The sequence below is a fragment of the Curcuma longa genome, chromosome 20 (genome assembly GCF_044706935.1).
Source record: "Curcuma longa cultivar G26 ecotype Majalengka, Jawa Barat chromosome 20, ITB_CL_G26_1.1, whole genome shotgun sequence".
In the NCBI taxonomy this organism is placed as follows: Eukaryota; Viridiplantae; Streptophyta; class Magnoliopsida; order Zingiberales; family Zingiberaceae; genus Curcuma; species Curcuma longa.
Genome location: NC_133880.1, coordinates 4,647,143 through 4,666,721, shown reverse-complemented (window position 1 = coordinate 4,666,721; position 19,579 = coordinate 4,647,143). Strand labels below are relative to the sequence as shown.

General features: G+C 37.0%; 3 protein-coding genes across 7 annotated transcripts; 1 reads left to right on the top strand and 2 right to left on the bottom strand.

Moving 5' to 3' along the window:
- Window positions 1-250: 250 nt before the first annotated feature.
- On the bottom strand, window positions 251-6,488 carry LOC141813140 (uncharacterized). The gene is made up of 9 exons (XM_074701049.1): window positions 6,157-6,488; window positions 5,890-5,952; window positions 5,695-5,790; window positions 4,711-4,758; window positions 3,783-3,854; window positions 1,559-1,617; window positions 1,287-1,377; window positions 975-1,131; window positions 251-570 (listed from the first exon to the last, which is right to left on the bottom strand). Exons 1-8 carry the CDS (start codon window positions 6,475-6,477, stop codon window positions 1,003-1,005), a joined length of 879 nt encoding a protein of 292 aa, XP_074557150.1. The 5' UTR covers window positions 6,478-6,488; the 3' UTR covers window positions 251-570; window positions 975-1,002.
- Window positions 6,489-7,119: 631 nt separating this feature from the next.
- LOC141813533 (putative GPI-anchored protein At1g61900) lies at window positions 7,120-17,221 on the bottom strand. 3 transcript variants are annotated; one of them, XM_074701500.1, is made up of 9 exons: window positions 17,036-17,221; window positions 16,362-16,462; window positions 13,963-14,079; window positions 11,175-12,032; window positions 10,122-10,364; window positions 9,981-9,995; window positions 9,736-9,876; window positions 7,883-7,930; window positions 7,120-7,595 (listed from the first exon to the last, which is right to left on the bottom strand). In XM_074701500.1, the coding sequence occupies exons 3-9, from the start codon at window positions 13,976-13,978 to the stop codon at window positions 7,531-7,533; spliced, it is 1,386 nt and encodes a 461-aa protein (XP_074557601.1). In that variant the 5' UTR covers window positions 13,979-14,079; window positions 16,362-16,462; window positions 17,036-17,221; the 3' UTR covers window positions 7,120-7,530. The 3 variants fall into 3 exon arrangements, with proteins under 3 accessions (XP_074557601.1, XP_074557602.1, XP_074557603.1); XM_074701501.1 differs by having other exon boundaries at window positions 16,398-16,462; XM_074701502.1 differs by lacking the exon at window positions 16,362-16,462.
- A 485-nt stretch (window positions 17,222-17,706) lies between these two features.
- Window positions 17,707-18,835, top strand: LOC141813487 (membrane-anchored ubiquitin-fold protein 4-like). 3 transcript variants are annotated; one of them, XM_074701459.1, is made up of 4 exons: window positions 17,707-17,896; window positions 17,977-18,143; window positions 18,242-18,415; window positions 18,488-18,835. In XM_074701459.1, exons 2-4 carry the CDS (start codon window positions 18,011-18,013, stop codon window positions 18,613-18,615), a joined length of 435 nt encoding a protein of 144 aa, XP_074557560.1. In that variant the 5' UTR covers window positions 17,707-17,896; window positions 17,977-18,010; the 3' UTR covers window positions 18,616-18,835. The 3 variants fall into 3 exon arrangements, with proteins under 3 accessions (XP_074557560.1, XP_074557559.1, XP_074557561.1); XM_074701458.1 differs by having other exon boundaries at window positions 18,485-18,835; XM_074701460.1 differs by having other exon boundaries at window positions 18,480-18,835.
- Window positions 18,836-19,579: the final 744 nt, after the last annotated feature.

The window sequence follows — 19,579 nt, the reverse complement described above, 5'->3', positions numbered from 1 at the left end:
AAAAATAAAATAAAATAAAATTCACCATCCTAACAACCCCATCAATTCCACGAAGTTGCCTAAAAATGCACACAAGATAACCCAATCATAGTAATTAATGTTGATAAAAACAGTTCTTTTATGGTTGATTACATATTAATATGATTTAAGTTATTATCTATTTTATATTTTAGATATATGTATCAAGTATACAAATGCTTAGACAGTGAAGAAGCTCAACAAATGCTTAGCAGGGAGAATAAATGGAGTAATATGAAATGTTGAATATTGCTGATGCACCATGTAGAGTCAAATTAGTGTCTGTTTGACAGCAGTCTAATAAACAATACGACTGAAGAAAATACCTAGTGGGGAAGCATCTAAATGATTTTAGTTCTGCACTAATTTTCGAAATGAGAAATTGAGTATTTGAATCGTTTAGGGAAGGAGGGAACAATGTTTGATGCCATTCAAGAATCAGTTTCATGATTTTGGCTTCAGGACCAAAAGCATGAAGCGACATGCAAATAAGAAACAGAGCACTTGGACTTCAACTGCAACAGGAACGCGCCAGCTTTCTCATTCATAATCCTGAAACGAAAAAAAAAAAAGGTAAAAAGAGAGTTTTTAATATGATACAACAAAATTTGGTAGGTTATTGTTATTGATGCATAACTAAAGAACAACCACTAGCAGGCCGACCACCTCACATTTCTTCAGGCAAAAAAAAAAACCCCCTTTAGGGCTAGTTCGATTGGGAGGACAAGAGGGCATATGCAAGACAACTTTCCATTGGTCTCGGTGAAAGTAGATATGAGTGATAATGAAAGAATGACGAAATTTGAACCCATCTAGTCTCTCTCAAGTAAACAGCAGAAGGAATACTTGAAGACAGTTTTCATCCTCCTCTGAAGTAACAACATGAGGCAAGTAAAACATAGGATTTGCACTGTATCAATGTATGATTTGAAAAAAAAAAAGAAAAAGCGAGATACCTGGACTAATTTCTTGCGCCACTCATTTTCATCTTCTTCTAGCATTAGCACTTGGTGCCCGCTGTGCAGCTTGCCCAGCAGCCCCTTCCTCCGGCATGTTCATGGCTTGGGTCATGGCATTCAGCACAATGAAGACTAGAGGAATTAAATACATCCACTGCAGATAGGATGATAAAAAGGATTGGAAATGTTAGGCAACTTGATTATGTTGTCAGCCATTGCACTTTATGCTAATTGAAAATAATTAACAAACTTAATGTATGGATAAAACCTAACTGCACATGAAGAAAGAAAAACAAAAAGGTCTCTTACATATTTAGCCCAGAAAGATCTTTCGGGTGGCTTCACACCTTCACCAACTCCCTCCTCCGCAGCAAGCAATTCTTCAGCAAATGTCGGAGTTCTGCAGGTATTTTAGAGAATAAAGTTTGATATTTATTAACAATGTTGTATTGGTTTACTGGTTGATACTTTCCCTTAAATCAAAACATATACTCTGAAAATGTAGTATCAAAGCATAGAACCAGTGCATTATATAAAGACATGATGGATTTATACTCAGTTTTAGACAGGTGTAGTTGTACCTTGGAGCTTGCTCACTGGTCTTCATGAGAGTATATGACGTGAAAGACCACTTTGCAGGCTGAAAATGAGAGGTTATGCATACAAATATAGTTTTATTGACCAAAAGAATGAAAATAAACCAATTCTTATACTCAATAGCTTTCGATAATGCTTTCCTAGTTACCTCAAATAAATACAGAATGAGGCAAGTTAACCTCAAATAAACACAGAATGAGGCAAGTTAATTGCAACCATAAGCTCTATAAAGTTCTCTTCCCTTTAAAGTAGAACAAAGATGCATCACCAAATGGTCTCATGGGGAGAATTAGGAGTTTTCTCTGAACTCAATCTGGGATCAAATCAACAATAATTAGACTTTAAACCAGTTTGAACTAGCAGTTTTGGGCCATTGGTACCGCTTAAACAGTTTGAAATGGGATTTATATCGGCGACAAGGTTGATACTACGGATTTCCATTTCTTATTCCCTTCTTGCCTTCGTCTTCTGAGAGAGGGTGAGCATCATAGTCTGATGGAGGACTGAGCTGGCAAATGGGTACCAGCAGCCATCATCTATATATGGGGGGGGGAGAGGTTTTGGATGTGATGTAAACATCATCTAGGATTTGGGTGTGAATGTGTATAACTTGGCAGATAACATAGCCAAGATGTTTAAACCACCTTTAACTCTGAACGTTTGAGCTTGATTGATGACAGAAGAACCAAATCTGGCATAAAACCTCGACTTGTATTGATGCTTCTTCTGTATACTTATTTAATTCCATTCTGTCCAGTTATCTCCTTTGGCCATATTTGTGTATATATTATTGTTATAATATCTTGCTTATGTTAAATATTTTTTTTTTACAATTTTTGTGGAGATTGAAGCTCACTGTGGATTATTGTAACCTATTTACATCTTTCATCACATGCATGCTATGTCATGTTGTATGATTCAGGCATAGTTCTTTCCCTAGAGACAAACGGATTTGTTCTTGTTCTTTGGTCTTGCTTTACTTCTTTTCTTGGATCTGAGATTGAATTCACTAACAAACATAAAAAAAATTCCTTCTCAGTCAAAACTTCATAAGCACATGTTTTGCCCAACATTTTGACCTAGCTTAATTAATGGTTCCCTGATAATGAACAAGATTGAGAGAAAGTGAACAAGTGACATCATGTATCTAAATATGGAGAATGATTAAGTTAGATCATAAGAACTCAAAAAAGACGAGAGAGAGACCAAAGGAAGGCCTAGCATGGTAAGTCAGATATTCACTCAGCAAACCCAATGCACCAGGATAAGACTAGGTAAAGGCACTCACCAAATATTAATTTCTGACAAGAATGGCTTTGATTGATTTCCACCATTGAATTTTAGAGAAATGGCTTTCCTCCTATATTGAGTTCTTTTATTAAGGTCGATTATGTGTATGGTTATCTTGTATGGATCGACTGTTTAGCTCAGAGCTGAAGTTAATACTTAAGAGCATCCATACAAACACCACACTTTGGTTTGCTGCATTACACAAGGTGGCATGGACGAGTGTGGAGTATTGGATGCAACATTATCACACTAACAAGATATTACATAATTGTGCATATTCTTGAACAGGCAGGCATGATATGCCACTCTGTTAGGGGTAAGGAAGAAATCCATAGATCCTATATGCTCTGGCACATAAGTTGACATTTAGATAGTTGCTTGCTAAGTAGTTTGTATGTGATTGCATTAGTTGATAAGAGTTTTTTTTCCATTTGATCATGATTGTTATCATTAGCAGTAACTCTAGTGCTATTGTTATACTCGGTTGTGGAGTAGGATGGATTATTGATAGTGTTTTTATCAAACTTTCAGTGATAATTGATGTGAATGTGTCCACATGATATTTGTAGTATTCCTACTCAACATTTCCTTGTTGACTTTCCTTATTGTCCTTCGATCTATACTTCTAATTGAACAATCTCCATCCATCCGCTCATTCATCCATCAATCCACCTTTATCCATCCTTTCCACCGAACAAGCCCTAAGGAAAAATGAAGTAATGGACCAGAGTGGTGGAGCTACCTAATATCAGCTTGATAGATTTAATTGTGTTCCAGTCCATCTCATACTGTTTTGGTTTCAAAACTGATAGATAGTGTACAAATTTGATTGATACATGTACTAACATTTAATATATAAAGCATTATTACAACTACTTAGGAGAATAAACATCGCCTTAACCATTTAGAAGAACATACATATCCGAGTAATCTTGGATATTGACAAGCTCCGGCTGACCCATAATTCACTGCCAAAATATTCACACCATCCTGCAAAAGCAAACGCAATTTGTTAAGAAGATAAAGCATCAAGTTAGTTGAGAGGATGAAATATCGTATTGTTGTTATTAAGAAATAACTATTATATTATGATATAAATAGGACTCAATATGATGCTGTATGACTATAGCTCTCAAGGTCGGAATAGGCCCAAAACAAATATAACAAACAACACCATTAATCTAACAACTGTACACTTTCTTTGATGCAGATCATAGATATTACCTATGTTCAACTTCCTACACTAAACCAGCAAAAGATCTTATGTATAGAAAATAAAACCAAGACACTTCATGATGATGAAAACAAGGATACAACATTGGTGCTAGGATTGATCTTCAAAGAGTTGATGACTGAACCAACAACCTTAAAAATAGGGAATTAATTTCATGATTGGTTGAGTCCATCAGGCATAGGATTGTTTCTTCCTGGAATAATTTTCAATTTTGTATTGTAAGGGCCAAAGAAACCTAATCCCCCATGTTAGCCATCGTCTTAATAATATTTCATTTTTAAAGAGTTTTGTTGGTGCAGCAACAATTGGAAAGCTGAATTTTGTGAAGTATTTGATACTTTGTGTTTCTCCTCACCATGCTCCACCATCACCCTATGAACAGCAAGGAGAAGAACCTTCCCATGGTTTTTAGCAATGACCTCTTACACTGTCAGCCTTTTTCTGCACGCTCAATTGTGACATTGATGCATGCTAATTTCATTTCAAAGAACATAAGGATACATGAAGTGCAATTTTCAAGTAATCGCCGTATGGTAAAGAACTATGGAATGAAGCTTTTTTCGCAAAACTAGATATCAGTATACATGCCAATCATAAGTAATAGGCAATTACCGTATGGATGACAAAATGCTCGTCCAAACTCTCTCTAGGAATGCACCTCTGGAATAAAAACTTAATTAGCAAAGTAGCAATTGACATCCAATTGCTTATGAAAATTAAATCCATCTACTATTATTGTCATTGAGAAAAATCAATATCAGCATGATATCCTTCAGGAAATGACCTTTAATACTTTGAAATATAGATACAAAATGGCCATTTTCCATCATCACACAAAACATGGCATGGTTTTAAAAAGATTATCTTTCTTGTAACAATCCAAGAGATTGAAAAAATGTTGATATACAATAAAGAATTGTAAAAAATTTATTACTCATTCCAAAGCATAATTGAGTATCATCTGGAGGATCAAATCTTAAAATAGTCCATGAAAGAATTGTTTAAAACAATTTTACAAGCATGCAAAAGCATCAACTCAGCATCTTAAGAAGAAAAAGGAAAATCATGTAGCCATAGTTGAACCATTGATCTTGTGGAAGAGGTAGAAGATAAAAATTCTAACCAGATAGTTTTTATTTTATTATATTATATATATATATAATATATATATATATATATATATATATATATATATATATATATATATATATATATAACAAGATTTTATAATCTGACCCAGACATTTAAGGACCAACATTTATAAAACTACTGCAATGTGAATTAAGTGTTAAGTGGACAAAACAAATCAGCTAATGAAATATATTTAATGCATTCGGACCTTTATTCTTATGTCATTATCTTGTAGTTCACACATACATTAAAAGTGGACTTATTTCTACTGTTACATAGCATAGAACTGGACCTAAATCTGACACTATCTTGTTACTATATGGTACTGGAAGTAACTAAACTGCATTTTCAGAAGCATTATTTAACATATCTTTCTGGTCCAAATTAGAAGCAAAAGCGAATACAACGAGGTCAAAAATATGAAGTTAAGAAGAAAGATCAGTAAATCAACAGTTGTTTACTCACAGCTCTGACTGATGAAACAACAAATTCTCTTCCCGGAGGATCTAACACATTAGATGGTAGTCTGATCGTATAGTATCCATCTTCCTTCAATAGCTTCTGCAGCAAAATAAATTTAACAGCTCCAGTGTCCATTCTATTACTCATCTAAATTCCAGTCATACATAAAAAAGGACATTTTCTCCGAAATAAAAATACCTTGAAAGCCTCCTTTTCTTCTTCTGTCAGCGCGTTTCTCGAGAACCTAAGCTTGGTCAGAGTCTGTAATCATGTCCAACAGCACTGAGAGATGCAATAATTTGAACGGCAAAAGACCAACACTCTTATTATCACGCGTAATGAATGAAAATTACATTTATTTTTTCCCCACAACATTAATAAGAAGATCTATCAGTTAAAGAACCAGCAAATTCGAAAGCAATAACGGTAGATCAAATCAAAGGGAAAGTGGAAACTGATCTATACCTGCCCTCCATGGCCCCAAGACTTGAGGCGAGCAGTAAAAGTTCCAGCAGGCGAGAACCCAGAGGTTCCCAACTGATGCTCCAGAGAGAACTGGACCGACTTGGAATCGGATGATCCGAAGGGAAGATCAAGTTCAGGTTTGCGGCGGAGCGGCGGTTGGGCAGGGATGGAAGGTTGCGGATCGACGGCTGGTCGGCCACCCTCGAGCCCGAATTCCTCATCATCCTGCAACAACTCGTCTGACTGGAACCCAACGGCACCCGAGACTGAGAGGAAGGCTACCAAGAGACCCAAGATCAGCCGGCGGTAGCTCTTCGCCATCTCTGCGCTCTGCGTCGCCTGTACGATGTCAAAATTCTGCTCGAGTTTCTACCAAAGAAGGTTGCCAGCCCAGCTTAGCCCGGCCCATTTCTGTGTTGTGGTGGATATGCCTGGCCCAAAAGAAATAGGCCCACGATTCTTTTCTTTACGTTAATACTTTTTTTATTCAATGACTATATTTAAGAGTGACCGATCCAACTCCACAAAAATTTCCCATCGGCCACCAAAGAATAAATCAGAAAATATACACAACGACCAACCCAGACACCCAACATCCTTTGATTGTGCTTCCCATTTAAAAAAAATTCCTACAAATACCGTAGATAAAGATCAACATCCTTTGATTGCGCTCCCCATTTTTCTACAAATACACCATAATTAGATATCAAACCACATATACCTAGAGTGACAGTGACCAAATTAAAGTTTTTATCATGGTTGTAATCGATTGAAGATTATTTAAGTCATTTGAAATTAAATTGAAGCTCCTTTTTTTAATAATAATTCAAATATTCAAATTTTACCTAATATTTTAACTAATTTAACACTTGAAGCTTCTAATAGAAAGAAAATATAGCAATTAGTTGGTGCCAAACCTGATACAGAGAATGAAGACACCCAAACTGTTTTACGCAAATTGCCAACATGGAAAGCCCATCAGATTGAATCGAAGTCCAGAAGTACAAAACTTGGAGTCATGCCAAGCGACCACCAATTTACCAACGCCTCGACAAGCTTAACCATGCGCGTCGCATACACAAGAAAAAGAAAGAGAACAAAACCCAATTGAAATACAAATATTACATCCAATATTCACATGGCGAATTGGTATTGCTTCGTCGGGTGGTGTACCACTCCCGGAGTTCCCAGCGTAGATCTCTCTTACATTGTTTTCTTACCCCCGAGACCAACTGTTCCAGAATGCATCACTCCAACGCACAAGTTAAATCGTTTTCCTCCAAAATGAGTTGCGAAACATGCATACCGACTCACCTGACCTGCGAGGTTTCCAGACATCTAGATCAACCTTGATTTAGATTTGGAAGACCATGATCATAGCACTAAGCTGGCAATGATGTACCCGATGGTGACTAAGGTTCTTGCAATTTCGTAGCTACCTAAAAATAGCGACAAAATAATATCAATGACAGTGGCAATACAGAAAGCGAAGAAGACAATGTAAAACGGGAAACAAAACGGAATAAGAGATATGCTTAAACGCAAAATTGGCTTTTGGCAGAAAGTTAACAACTATAAAGAGTCGAAAATGATTTATCATAACCCTAGCTGACAGACAGCAAACACCTTACAACCAAACACAGTCCACAAAAGCAGGCCAATAATGTAATTGACTGTTAGAGCTTCTTGGGTGAAAATAATGTCAATATCAACAGATCTGACTTACCTGAGCTTACAGAAGTCTGTGGTACCGGAAGTGCAGGCAATGACATCTCTGCATATGTTAAAAGAAAAATTAGAAACATATACTTCAGATTTGATACTAGTCACATCATTTTCCTACATAATTAAATGGGAAATAACACTATAGAACAAATCTAGTCACAAGAAACAAGGTATGCCACTCAAAGCAGGTAATACCCATTTTAGCATGTATGATTTGTTGGTGTTTTTTCATTTAGGAAATTCAATTTTAAAAATACGTTTTTTTTTTTAGTTTATTTTTTATTACTGAAATATTTTATTGGTTAAAGGATACCATTCTATAAGCACTTTAACCTAATTGAATGGATATCTAAAGGAGTCATTTGCTATCCATAACAAAGGAGAATCATTCCATTTGTTTCATGCATCTAAAAAGTCAAAGTTCTAATAAACTGTGGAGAATTTCTCTACTGTCCTATTCTTCTTTAATGTTTTCATATCTGTATTCTTATATTGCTCAAAATCGAAAGTAGTTAAGGCAGGCCTCCACACTAATGTAATGGCAATAGAGATAACACTAGTTGCATTCCTAGGGTAAAAGATTAGGATCAAACCCACACAAATAAATTGAATATCTGCCTGACTGTGAAATTCAGCTTGCCACCGAGTTCAGTTTATCTAATATTTCTTATTTATATGAATTATATTAGTAGATTGATTCACTATATCTGATCAGAATAGGCTATATGCAATTTTATTCCGTATGACTTATCAAAAACGAAGTTATTTTAATTCAGTTCCAACAACCCAATGCAAAGAAGAATTTCAATTTTCTAACTTGAGATAAGTACACATACAACCATACAATTACATTCATTTTATTTATCAATATCATCCTTGAACAGTACATGAGTTTTAAACACTTTACTTTCATGCATGTGACACCATAAAAATTAAGAATAATAATAATTTTATTTCTTGTATTTCCATGCATACATATTACGGAAAAGGGTAACATCTCTCTCACTTGATGTTTTTTGCTAATGTGCATCTTCTATTTAAGACAAGCTTTTGTTTATTGGTCAAAGAGGAAAGGAACTCTTCCTATGCGACAACAGAATGAGGACAAAAGGCATGTACTGGTTAACTAGCTAACTATTGGCACCTACATTGTATGACTGACTGGTGAAGCTGAACTGACTCTGCCTGGTTAGTCACCATGCCATCAACAAGCAACCTTGCTAGTAAAAGATGAGCAACCTTGCTGTTGTGTTGGTCATGCATTCATCTTGAACGACAAAGATTAGGGATGGAGCTTAGTTTTTATTAGTTGGCTGGATTGGCAATTGTGGGTATTTTGGAGCTTGGTGGGTCAAAGTGGAGAAAAGTTTGGAAAGATGGCCAAGGAGAGGCAACAATGTCCAAGTTGGAGAAAATTTGATTGCCTGGCATGTAATTCCAGATACAACAACTGGTTTAAATCCTCCTTTTATAGCTCCAGGGGACAAGCCCCCCACACCCAACCACCCCACCCCCCACAATGTCTTGCCACGTGTAATATAATGACCAGAAAATCAAATTGTTCCCTGTTGCAGTACTTCCTCTCTACTTGGCTGCGTCCCCCCACAATGTGTTTGCTCTGAATTAGTCTGGCTGCATTCCCTCGAATCATGTTCTATTCACACTGATGGAACTCTCCGTACATGCGATGGATTCCTAAGTGATCATTTTACCCACACTAATACATTACTTTCTTGCATAGATATATAAAATTCAATCTACTGCCAAGACCTTGATTGGAAAAGCAACCTACTCCAATAAGCCCAGAGATCTCTATGCTACAAAGTAATAAAATAAAGCATGCACTTTGCTTACCCGGTGCACAAAGGGATAAGGATGAAAGAGATGATGAGGAAGGCCATGGAGCAGCTATATTGTCACTTAAATCACATGTAAAACTGAAGCCTGTGACATTGTCAAACACAATATCTGCCGGTAAGCTGCGCAACAAACACCCTGCATCCACAAAGCTCTAGAAATCAGATCACAGCATTACAGTATGCTGAATAGGATATGCAACAAAATTCAAACTTTGAGAAGTCAAGGACATAAAAGAAGACCTTGCTGACTGTATGCTGCAGCCATCCAATTTAATTATGCAATAAGGAAACAGAGAACAGAGATCACAGTTAGACATGAAATCACATTAAAAAAAAAAACACATACAATGAAATAAAATGGTGCATGGCAAGTAGACTTACACTGAAGGCTAAAGTCTTTCAGATCAATTTTGCAAAGCTCATAGATATTTGCTGTAACCCCACCTTTCTGCAACATTGATCCAAACAATGTAGCACAATTGATGGCTTGCCTATTTGTTATGAGCATCTGCTTTTGAATTGATCCAATATATGTGTTCAAGGAACTGCAACATGAAGGAGTGGGAGCGGAACCATGACATGCATTGACTATTGCTGAAGGCTCTTCAAATTCCAATGGACAAACTAGGGATGCATGGATAATAGATCACTAGTCAGTAGTCAGTTACAAGATCAATAGAACTTACATCATGCAAAATATAGGTATCAACAGGAATGGCACTCTAGATTCAGTTAAGTAAACTAAGTTTTTATTCCATTGACTAATGTATTCTTTGGTCAATCTTTACCCTTTATATCTTCAGCTTTAATAGATTCAACTGTTTTGGATATATTGGTTTGATTCTATGTCAATACCACTAAAAACATTGGTGTAAGGCACAATGCTCAGATTGGGAAGACACAAGGATTAATCATAAGCAAGTTCTCAGCATATCAGGGTATCATACCAGGGAAATTCTACTGTGACATGAGGACGTTAAGGATTTAATTTTTTTAATGCTCTTCTCTACTTACCTCACCATTGGCATCAGGATTCATCAAGCCTTGCAGTGAACTGCATTAACCCTCCACCAATTGTTGTTGGTGAATGTCAAACACAACTTTCTACCCTAGATTGACAAGGGCCTAATGGCTAATGGATGACTTGGAAAAGTAAAACTACAATTATCTATGATCAAGTTTTGAATGGAGTTCCATCTAGTGAAATTAATAGTCCAACAATAATTGATGTGATTTGCAGATAAGTGCAGTACTTGCACCCACATATGTATCTGTCAGTATGCTTATGGAAAGTAATATGTACTGCATCTACAAAACTCACTACTATGTATTCCAGTCGCATGTTGATGAAAGTAAATATAGGTAAAAAAAAAAAAGGTTATTGAACATCAGAAAGAAGTTGTATAACTTGTCAGAATAAATGGGAAAACAAACCTTTATTAACTTTGCAGCCAGATAAAATACGGAATGCAGTGTTGGCAGCCTCTGTTGAGAGCTTTCGAGATAGCCAAGCATATACCACTCCTTTACAGTCATTGACCACATTAAAGCCACCAGCAATCCCAGGTATTCTAGAACTATCAAGCATACTGGCTCCTCTTTGTGAAGTCTGAAGTGCAGCTTCCATGATTGCAGGTTGGCATACTGGCCTACAACACTCTTTAAGAGGATCAACTGTACTACATGAGTCAAGTAATTTGCTTGTATTTACTATTTTCTCAAAAGTTGCAAGATCCTTAACAGGACATGAACCGCCAGTAAGATTTGAGGACTTGACTGAGCAAAGAGTGGGAATAGTGTTATTTGCCCCTCTGCTGGCCAATATACTAATCAGGTCTGTGAAACAATAATTAGCTGCAGCTTGCTGGAAGACGAGCATGTTGGGATCATTACTGTAAGAACCTTGAAAAATATGCATCAAACTATTAACCTGGGGACAACAAATAACGTTCCCTACTAGTGCAGCTAAAGGTGCAGAGCAGTCTGATGCTGTCTTGTCTATGACATCCAACACTGAAGAAAAATTGACAGGACATTTCCCGGTCAAATTTGGTTGATAAGTGCTCGGAAAGGATGGGTACATAGGTGAAAATGGCTCGACAGGATAAGGATTATGTGGAACAACAGAAGGAGAGATCTCTATGGGACCAAAGAGTCCCATGGGTGGATCGGACAACACAAGCTTGTCAGGGACTCGAGGCTTTGGCTTAAATTCTGTCTTCTGTGACACCACCACATCTTGGAAACAGCAAGTCCAAATAGCAAGTATAAGAAACTGGAGAATTGCTTTACCTGCAGCAGGGTTTTTCTTAATATAATTGAACCAATTAGAAAATGGAATAAAGGGAACAATAGAATCTAATCCTGTAGTGGTTTTGTAATGAATCCATAAAATCATACCTTATTACATAAAGAATTCTTCAAAAATACAGAGATGACTGCAACATACAAGGTAATATGTACTACATTGAGTCTAGCATTTATTTTGCTATTTTCATGTGTGTTGGGCATGCACTTAAACAAATGGATGTAGAAACATGCAAGTAAATGTGCTGAGCATAGTTTTAGAATAAAAAAAATACTGAGTAAAGTTAGACAAAGACAAGATCTTGCTTTGTCTGATTATAACATTCAGAAATTACTAGTGCAGCTTTGTTTCTACAGTAATATAAATTCATATCAATATCAGGTGTACATGAGTCTATAAATTCATAGCACCCAAGATTTCCCCAAAATATGTTGATGTGGAGGTGAGTAAGGGTCCACATGATGAGCTCTTGACTCGGTCAATAGAGTATCTAGGTGGCATGCTTCAGGACTTGGTCAACATAAACTCCACGTGGCATGCCAAGTCTGACCTACTGAGCCGACTCGACTAGCCGAGTCGCCAACTTCCCGAGCAGTCTGACCTGCCGAGCCGACTTGACTAGCTAAGTCGCCAACCTCTCGATTTCCCGAGCACTGTCGAGTTTGTCAGATCTCCCAACTTGCCAAGTCGACAGGACCAAGTCCTTTAGTCCGGTCGAGTCCTATAAACCAGGTTCAGTCGGGCACAAGTAGACATGGGGCATGATCCCCACTCTCTCATGTTCTCTTCCCCACTCTCCCATGTTCTCTCCCCCACTCTCCCATATTCTCTTCCCCACCTCTCCATGATCTCCCGAAGTATCTTACAAAAGGCCAAGTATATGCTCCGAGCAAGGGGGCTCTCTAACTCAATCTCTCTTATTACTTTATCCCTTTTCATCGAAACACCATAATGACTTAAGCATCGGAGTGGTTTCGTTGAGGCAACTCCCGGCGAACCCTTTGATGTTTGTTATTCTCTACATATTCGACTCCATCATGAGAAGACGAACGAGGAAAAAACATCGATGTCATCGCTCCTTGTTGCAGGAAGGATTTCTGTTGCCGCATCACCGCGGTGAGATTTCAACACCACATCAAATTTGATCTCGGATAGGATCATATGTAATAAGAAAATATATATAGCTTAAACTTTACTTTGTAGTTCCTACCATGATAGCATGTTCAATAATCCAACCTTAAAATGAAAACAGACAAAAGTGGCATGTCTTTTACAAAGAAGGTAGATTCTGGAATTGACAAGTCCATATATTTTGTGATGAGATCCAGAAAATTTTCCATGCAATTAAGAATTTTTTTTTTGTCTTTTTGTAAGAATATTAACTCAAGGGAATCACCTAATTCGAAATCTTTTATCGTATGTCAGAATTGAACAGGAAATTACAAAGATAGAAAATTTGAGGTCAGAGTAGAATCAGTAGCAGCTACAAGTAGCCTGCTGATAGAGATGAAGATTATGAATGCTACTAGTGTGTTTGCATAATACTACAGTAATGCTCATTAATTTATACAAAGACAGCAGTTCATTCATCACACAAGGAGTATCCCAGCGTACAAAGATTGATACAATATCAAAAGGCATGCATTACAAAGATAAACTGAGTATCCTAAGAATTCTCCAATAGTTTATAGTTACATAATTATCATGCGATTCACATGCTCAGTAATCTTATGTTTTTTTTAACCAATTAAAAGAACTATATAGATTCAACACAGTATGAACAACAAACACAAATAGACATCATAAAGAAAAAGATTCCAATTGACTGTTGCAGCATCTAAACTTGGTAAGCATAGGAGCGAGCATTGTTGAAAAATGCATAGTTTTAAAGTTTTCCTTGATAAGAAGAATTACCAATAAGATACTCCATATAAAATTTAGTGGAGGTAGACTCCTTCAGCCACAAGTTGCCAGTAATCAATTCATTTCCATCTTCCAGTTGAACATACAATGTGAGAATATGAGAAGAACCTGAATATACAAAAGGAAAAAGAACATTGAAACCTTGACAAGAATGGAAGAAAAATAAATAAGGAAAATATAATAAAAGAACCAGCAAAGATTTTAAACTATTAGCAAGACAAAATAAAAAAAGAAATACAGATTAAACAATATTGTGCAAATTTAAGTGTTTCTTGATGATATCTGAAACTTGGTTGCAATTTTTAAACATGTTTTAGCAATGATAGGTTACAAGACCAAAAACTGATACTCTCTAAGAGCAAAATACATCAGACAACCATTCATGATTTTAGAAGAGGCCAACTGAAGTAATAATTAGGGATTTTATTCGATTTGGCCAACCTATTTTGATTAGAATAACGTCAATTCCATTTTTTTTATTGATTCTACATATGCTCACATAATGTGGTCTATAACCACAAAGCCATATGCAACTGCATATGAAAGTGCTTGGAACAATCGTAAGAATGCTGATACAAGTTATCATGAAAATATGTTAAAGTATATTTACATTTGAATGAGAGGAAGGGACATTAATATAAAGACAACTTGGAGTAAACCATTTCATGCACGTTGACAAAGGTAACTTCAAAACTAAGTATTGGATTTCTACCAAAGAATTATATAATATATATTCTTTTTCTACCACACTGTCTAGTATTGTATGGTCATTAAGTATTATATAGTATTTACTATCACATTCATTATTTTCATAAAGAGTTGTATTGTATACAGGTATAGAACTTTTCCTATAAAATAAAAATAATTATAAATATATAGCATGGAAATGTGTAAAAAATATGCGAATTTAAGGTTAAAAATTATTTGCACTTGATAGAGCTTCTGTGTTTTTTTGTGTTTATAAACTTCCTTTTTCATATTCATCATTAATGATATCAAAGCACGCTTACTACTTAGCCTAATTTTTTTATTATCAAACCACTGCATAATGCATATGTGAAATGCTGATGCCTATGCAAAAATGCGGATGCATATGTGATATGCAGATGCATATGTGGACAATATTCTTTAAACAGTAATAATAAAATAATGGTAATAATATTAATAACAATAGATAATAATAATATTAGCGATATTAACAACAATGTATAACATCACATCAAAAAAAATATATATGATTTTGCATCTATTATATAATCCATCCACTTAACCAAGCTAAGAAATTGTTGTAAGCAAAATTTACATCTATTACTTAGTCATCCTATCATAGCTTCGTATGAGCATTTTGTATAGCACATAACATATAGCAATTGATGTTAACCATTTGTCAATATCCATAAGAAAAATAACTATTGTGCTAAACCATACATAAAACTTGTTTGTTGTTTATATATTTGGCAAGTTTGATATTTAAGAAAGTTGATATTAACTGAAATATGTTTTGGATTTTAATGAGATAGGGATTGAATCCTGAATGATCCTTGTGCCATTAGCAAATGGCATGTTTTTTGTCACTGTGTAAGTTGCTAAGGTCATGCATGTGACTTAGGTGAAGACTTTAAGTCAGTGCGTGTAAGAACTGTAAGCAATTTACATGAGCATTATGTCGTATGTGCATTAAAAGCGGACTTCTCATGATTTCTAATTTTCTATTATACAGTTTAAAGGATGCATGACAAGGTTGCCTTAACATGTAAAGTCAAACAAAAACATTAATGCAATCTCAGTTCCTTACAAACTATCTTTCTCTCACAATTATGCCATTCACGTTTACCCTCAAAAAGAAACATGCAAAATGCACATGATAATACACTCATTATAAACCCAAAAGAAGTAAGTGTAATCGTGTGACCCTTAACTAACTATTATCATGTTTATTGATCAGACCTAAAATGATATATTACCATTAAGAACTAGTACTGCAGTTTTTCCCTTTCATATCTGGGAAGAATATAGATGAAATAACTGTAAGTCCATGCCATAATCTGTATTTGCATAATCTCTAAGTTAAACCTATCTTAGTTGCTCAAAATATCCATATGAGGTACATTATTATTCCAGTGTCGCCTTGTAAGAACATTTCTTGCGTTGTCAAAGCCTTTACTCACTTCATAATCACATTGAACCCAGGGATCTCAGTTAAAAATAATTCTGCCGGATGACAACTGACAGGTGCTCTGAGGATCACATATTGTTCAGGCAAAAGGACAAAAAGGACCTTAAGGAGGTAACTAGGTATATAACCAAACCCACTTTCATTACTATAACAGCAGCTAGCACACTGCATATGCTAAACACTAGAAAGGAAAGTAAGCAAGTGAAATTCTCACCGATTCTTAAGAAATACAATGTGGATCGAACTTCACCAGATTTTTCTTACAATATGGATCGAACTTCACCAGATTTGCCTCTTACCACGCTAGAAATGATCCTACATGTGAGCGATCATTTAATATTCGACCGGATTGAAAAAACAACAAAGATGCAATTGCTAATCTCACAAATTTCCAATGCTACCAAGAAACCAAACTTTGTCAGATCCTCAAATGGATAGGACAAGTCATATTATACTTTGTCTCCGTTGAATCCAACCTGATACTTTTCAGATGGCGGAAAATCCTCTTTGAAGCATAGTGTACCACAAGAAGCATTTTTCCAATAAGAAAAGAAAAACACACTCACATATTTGCAGGGAAACCCAACACGAAGATCATCCATTCAGCAGAAGAGGTAGCCCCCCCCCCCCCCCCCCCCCCCCCCCCCCCCCCACACACACACACACACAACACTCTTAGCACAGGTGCTCAACTGAGAGCATTTGCGAATCAGTATGCTAACCAGAGAAAGGCCAAAAATCACAAAGAAACGAGCATTCCTCACAGCGATTCAACAACGAGCGCTCAAACTGAACTAACCCGGCTCACGAAGGAGGCAATCTCACCAAAAACAAGCCAGAAACCGCAAATCATCCGCGACAGTACCGAAGTGGAGCATGAGATCATACCTTTCCTCGGATCGGAATATCAATGTGGATCCGGAATCGCTCCTGCTAGTCTCCGCCCCAAGCCCGGCCTCTTTTTCTCACTTCGCTTTCCTCGGATACCGCTTTCCCCTTTCCCACGCCCTCGCTTTCTGCTCGCTTTTCTTCCGCCGAGCACTCGCTTCTCACCTCCTACTCTCTCGGTCCATTTTTGTTTTTCCCCAATTATTATTACAATTAAAGTAGCGGATGCGAAGCTGGAATTTATTTCGCCTCTGCGAATGATTGCTCCCGAGGCAATACCCAAAATGCCCATCATGGTCCATGGACGGATAATGGGCTTTTGGGCCCATCCATTCATGCTTGGCCCAGAATTCACATACGAAATCATATTTTAAGGAGGCAGTGTTCGAGGCGTGGAATTTCGGAGGCCGCACACTTATATTTGAATTTTATTTTTTAAAATTAATATTAATTTTTTAAAAAAATAAATATTCCGCCACGTGGCATACGAAGCGGCTGGTAGAGAGGCTGCGAGGCGGACGCGTTGTCTGCTAATTCTCTAATCGCCTGCACGGTCAGCTCGATCGCTTGCTCACGTACGCCGTTTGCGAATTGAAATCTGAGAAATTAAAGTATGTATCTCGTTCTTAAATATGTTTTTATTTTATCTGTTTTGATTTTACGTGATGAAGACGAAGATATAGACGCGTTTAGTTGGACGGTGTTGTCGTTATAATTTGCGATTGGTTATGGCAATTTTGCTTTCTCTTCTTCCTCCAGCTAGCCGCCCCAGCAATCCTTATTGCTACTCGACCGAGACGCTTCGATTCCTTATCTCCGCGCGCCTTTGATTGTCTTCGCTCCTCGATTCTGCTGCGAGAGGTACGTACGCAAAGTTCGATCGACCTTGTGGCCATGGTGGATATATGTATCAGTGAGTTGTTTGTTTGTTTGTCTGTTAGAGTACGTGGTTGGGGGGTAGATCGGAGACGACGAATGCCGGGGCAGGAGAATCTGTTCGAGCTCAAGTTCCGCCTTTACGATGGTTCGGACATCGGGCCGATCCGCTGCGCTTCTTCTTCCACCGTCGCCATGCTCAAGGAAAGGGTGATCTCCGAGTGGCCGCGAGGTTTGGGCTTCTCTTCGTCCTCACTAATAGCTTTTTGCCTTGATCTTTGAGTATTTGCAAACTTAATTAGGTGTGATTTATTCCTCCAACCGATTTAGATAAGAAGATCATTCCGAGGGTGGCCACTGATGTGAAGCTAATATGTGGCGGCAAGATTTTGGAGAACAGCAAAACAGTTGCACAGTACTGTAGATCACCTTTTGGCGAAATTCCTGCTGGGTTTATCACCATGCATGTTGTCGTCCAACCATCGTCCAATAAAATGAAAACAGGTAAATTTATTAATTGTTGTCTATGTGGATCTTTTTGATCTTCCCTGATGCTAAACTTCACCAGGAAAGAAGGTAGGCAAGCTTTCGAAGAAGACCACCTGTTCATGCACTATACTGTAGAACTAAGAGCTTTGCATGCAGTAATCCGCAGCAGTGTCAAAGGTGTCGTCGTTTCATCACTTGCGTCCTTCCTCATTTGATTTGTGCTGTGCATAATCCAGGTTTGTTGGAATATGCCTATGCCTGTGTTCATCTGAAATGGTGGCAGTTTGTTCCTCTGTATCTCTACTTTCCCTGGCAATGTATTTGCAGTCGCATTAGCAGCCCATGGATTTGGAACAACTGCAAAAATGTTTTCTAAGTCTTTCTCAATGATACTTGGTGAAACTTTGAGATACAAAATTTGTATTTCCATTGCAATCAGTTGTCCTCTATGTTATTCTAAAACAAATTAAAGCATCTGAAGTTGCAGTAACATTTGTATCAGAGAAGTACATGAACAGATAATATTAGAGCAACTGTGTCCACTTTCAGGCTTACCACTATACTTTTTCAGATGCAGATAGTATAAGCTAATTTATATTTCCTAAAATAGCTAGAGTCCATCAATTATAAGTTCATAATTGCAACAAAATCATTGTATGAATGAAAGCTCGAGGGGGCATTGATATGCTGTTTGGCAACAAGTGGTGGGGGAGAGATGAACAAACAAATTAAAAGTTGCCAAACAGGCATACAAACTTTTTTTGTTGTTCTTTATGTATCAAGTAAGTGCATGCTCTAATGTCATGCAACTTTATTCTTGTTAGGTTTCCATGCTTTAATGGCATATTGACTGAATCTTGTACAACTCTATATATAGCTGGGAGATCTGATGCTGCATAATGTCTGAAATCACTGCACCAAGCAGAGGATTCTGGGTCCAGGTGTTCCTTTCTGGAGTGACAAGGAAATTGCACAGTCGAGACAACGTATAATGGCTGCCTGCCATTAAAAGTGGGTGGGTTCTCCACTTTGTTAGTTGAATGGAGGATGGCATTGGAGATGAATTAGTTAATTAGTCTTCTCCTTTCCCTGTGGAAATGGTGCTTCTGCTATAAATAATGGCAGCTAGTGACGTTTTCAGGACAAGCTTTTTCAACTTTGCTCTGGTTGGCAAACAAA